This window comes from Lipotes vexillifer, unplaced genomic scaffold (genome assembly GCF_000442215.2).
Source record: "Lipotes vexillifer unplaced genomic scaffold, Lipotes_vexillifer_v1.1 scaffold382, whole genome shotgun sequence".
Taxonomy (NCBI): Eukaryota; Metazoa; Chordata; class Mammalia; order Artiodactyla; family Lipotidae; genus Lipotes; species Lipotes vexillifer.
In genome coordinates, this window is record NW_006780611.1 from 5,313,038 (window position 1) to 5,316,894 (window position 3,857).

Here is a 3,857-nt window from a genome sequence, read left to right on the forward strand (position 1 = left end):
GTAAGGGCCACCACAACGCAAGAGCCCCAGATGCCCAGCGGAAAATTTCTTCCAGAGGGCCTAACAGGGTGAGGCCCCCTGGGCTCCCGGCCCAAGGACTTGGGGCCTTGGAGGGGATGCTCGAGGGACAGGCCGAGGGCAGTGGATTGCAGGCATCTGGGAGGGGCAAACAGGGCGGGTGGGGGAGAGGAAAGTGGGGAGTGGGCATGAGAAGAGGGAGCTAAGATCCCCTGCCCCCCAGAGGGGTTCACATTCCTCTCGGAGACCCCAAAGTAAGCCTCCGTGCCACGTTTTCTAATCAACCCCCCTGATTACCTCCAGCCCCGGCGGGGCTGCTGTCCCGGCCTCTCTCAGCCTCTCTCTGTTTTCCCGCAGCAACTACACAGCCTTGTTGGGAGTGTGGATCTACGGCTTCTTCGTGGTGATGCTACTCGTCCTGGATCTTTTGTATTACTCGGCAATGAACTACGACATTTGCAAGGTTTACCTGGCACGGTGGGGCATCCATGGACGCTGGATGAAACAGGACCCCAGGCGGTGGGGGAACCCTGCCCGGGCACCCCGGCCAGGGCAGCCGGCCCTGCAGTCCCAGGCCCCCCCGGGTCCCCTGCCTCAAGCCCCCCAGGCCGTCCACACGCTGCAGAGAGACAGCCACAGCCCACCACTGATGAGCTTCCAGGGTTCGTCTGCCTGGTGAGTGGCTGCGATCTCTTGTCTTTGACGAGCTTGGAAAATACCAGGTCGTTATTGCTGCTGTGTTTGGCTTGTCAATTACTGGATGATTTGCTTATCTTATTTGCCAAGAAAGATGTGAAGTGGCCCGTGGTAACAACGCGTGCCTGGACAGAAAAGTCAAAATGAAAGGTTGAAACAGAGCTTAGAAACAAAGCTTGCAAGTTTATTTTGCTTAGATTCTGGTGTGAGAGCTGTTGCCACTGAGCATGAAGTGGAGTTGTGAGTTTCCTAGCTGGCAAGGCAAAAAGGGAAATTGGATGGCTTCCCAAGTTTTCACAGTCTGGTCAAAGGAAGCAAGTCGATCTGTCAGGGGCTGAGGGAGAAGCTTTTTTTGGCATGAAATTTGAAAATAAGCATATTTATTACTGGACTCCATCGTGCATATATGTTGAGTCACAGAAAGGCATCTGAGGGCGATGCAGGCAGCCTGCCCATCGATGGCTCAGGGGAAGGGAAGGAAGCCAGCCAGGGAGGTGGGATCCCAGCTGGCCTTATAGGGTGGCTACCCCAGCAGAGCCCGGTTATCCTGCCCCAGGGGCGAGCTCATGATTTCCTGGAAATGGACAGACTGCCACTCTCATGTCTATCCATCTCCAGTCTGGTGGGAGGCAGAGAATCACCTAACCTGGGGGTCCCTGGGCGGTGCAGAGCTGGAGGGAGAGAGGAGGGGTCTGTGCATTTTGGAGCAGGAGCCCACTGTGTGGCTGGCCAGCACCAAGAACAGGCATCAGCCCCTGGCAGGAGCCAGGCTGAGTGCAGATGCTCAAGTCCAGGGCTCAGCTGCTCTGCAGGGGCTGAGCTGCAGCCATGGGCACACAGGGCACGGGGCACATCATCCCAGGACATCACAATACTGAGCCCAGACTGCAAGATCCAGGTACAAAAACCTACAACACAGTGATCCCTGACAAGCCATGAGTTTTGCAGGCAGCCCAACCCAGGTTCAAGTCCCAGCGCTGCCAGTTACCAGCTCTGTAACTTCAGGCAAGCTCCTTCACCCTCTTAACCTTCCAATCCTTGTGAAGCAGGGGAGAGTAAGAACGCACCCCCACCCCCACTCCCGCCACCCTGGGATTGTCTTGAGGATCAAACAAAATGCCTGGCACGTAGTAGGTGCTCAGTTAACCATTGCTCCTTCCTTGCAGGAGATGCAACCAAGCTAGTTCATGGTCGTTTAAGTAGCTAACAGATAGTGACCTTTTCAATAATGAAGGACTTAAATAATTAATAAGATACACTTAAATCAGCTTGTGCTTACTGATCTAATAATTGCCACAACTGTCATGCAGGAGGCAAAGACACAGCCTTGCTCAGCTCAGCTGGACAAATGTGGACTGAGCGGGTCCTCTGGGCGGGGCCCCTAGCCAGGCCCCCGTGGTGTGGAGGTGATGGAGAGGCTGCTCTTCACCTTGAGGAGGGGGGAGGGGACACACAAGCCCGCCCAAAGCTACAGACCGTGGAACAGCTGTTGGCTCTGCCCCAAAGGTGTGGTCTCCTGAAATGTGAGTCTCGCACAGCAGACACACCTGGGGTGCTTGTCAAAATAAATTCCTGGGTCTCAGCCAGAGCCTCCTAACCAGGAATCTCTGGGGGTGATGCTTGTAGGCACTACAGTTTGAGAACCACTGGAAAACTTCATTACCAGGAGCCAAGTGTTTTGAGAGCTGAGACTCTACCATGTAAACGAAGGTGCCCCCCAGCCCCTGCCACGTTCCTGACAAGACGGTGATGTGAGCCAGCCCTTAGGGGCTGTCGCCGTCCTGCCTGCAGAACCCGGCCGGGGTGGTTTGCTTGCACGGAAAGGGACCACGCTGGTCCATTTCTGAGTCGCTGCGTCTGGTCCTAACAGTTCTCAGTCTCCCTTGCTGTTAACCGTTGCCTGTCTCTGAGGTCTCCCCCTTTCCATACTGCACACATTGTGCACCTCCTGTGTACCAGGCCCTGTGCTGTGCGATCCAGATGGGGTTTAAGGACATCAGCTATGGAGGGGAAAGGGCATGCAAGCTCATTGGGATTGCACGTGAAGTCTGGGTTCATGGCATCTTCGTGAGAGGCTGGCTCCCAGCCCACGGGCTCTGCCCCCTGTACAGATGGACCTTTCATTTCCAAGCTCAGAGCCTCTTTGTGTCCTGGTTCTCATATAGGCAGACTCAGAACGGGGTTTCCATCACCATATGAGTCTCCGTACAGGAACAAGCATCAGGAACGTGCAAGGACGCGATGGGGGTTAGGGGATCCCCAGGTGCCGCCCAGCTCCCATCCTGCCCTCTACGCTCTGTGTGACCTTGGGCCGGGGACTTCCTGCTTGGGCTTCCTTTTACCAGCCGAAGGGAGAGGGGATGGACTTTGAGACAAGAGCAGACCTTCACCTCGCTGGGCCTCCTGGTGGGCGCCCATGGTTCCAGCAACATCTGCTGAGCACTTGCTGTGTTCCGGGCCCTGCTGGCACACTTTCATTCTCACGATGACCCTGGGGGGCTAAGTGCTGGAAGCACAGAGAAGCTTTCTGGAGGAGCCCAGCCAGTAGGGTCAGTACGTGATGGGGGTGGAGGGGGCTGAACAGCTGGCTCCAGCTCCTGCCCCACTGCCCCTTGCTTCCGGCTCCCCGCCCTCTGTGGCGGCAGGAATCCCTCCCCTTCCCGAATGTGTACCCGTCTTCCCTGATATTGTTTGGTTTGGCTGAAGTTTCCCAAGCAGCCACTACCCCACCCTGGCTCTGTGCTGGGTGCTGGGGACACAGAAGCAAGCGGTGCAAGCCAAGACATGGCTAACCGTCACAGGATGATGGGTTACAGCCCGGGGGGGGGGCGCAGGCGGGATGAGGGGCACAGCCAGGCCGTGGGCCCCAGCAGTCTGAGGTTAAACAAGCCTTGCCTTGTGGACAGGAGCGGAGGTGGGGCTTCTCAGGCAGGTGGTGGTCTGAGACCAGGTGCGGTGGTGGGTGTGGTCATGCGTGATGTCAAGCTGGGGGTGGGGGGAGGGTGGAGAGTCGGAACAGGATGGTTGTAATCAGTGTTTCTCCCGGAACAAGAGCTATAGCGTCTGCGCTGCTTTACTGCCAATTGTCACCTGGATCTTACCCCCGGGTCTCTCTCTCTCCCTCTCTCTCTCTCTCTCTCTCT

General features: G+C 56.8%; 1 protein-coding gene across 1 annotated transcript in view; it reads left to right on the top strand.

Annotated features, from left to right (window-relative positions):
* SHISAL1 (shisa like 1) overlaps nucleotides 1-3,857 on the top strand; it is a 46,935-nt gene that overhangs the window by 14,211 nt on the left and 28,867 nt on the right. The window contains exon 3 of the mRNA XM_007453925.1: nucleotides 376-693. Coding sequence (XP_007453987.1) covers nucleotides 376-693 — 318 coding nt within the window. The remainder of the gene's footprint in view (nucleotides 1-375; nucleotides 694-3,857) is intronic.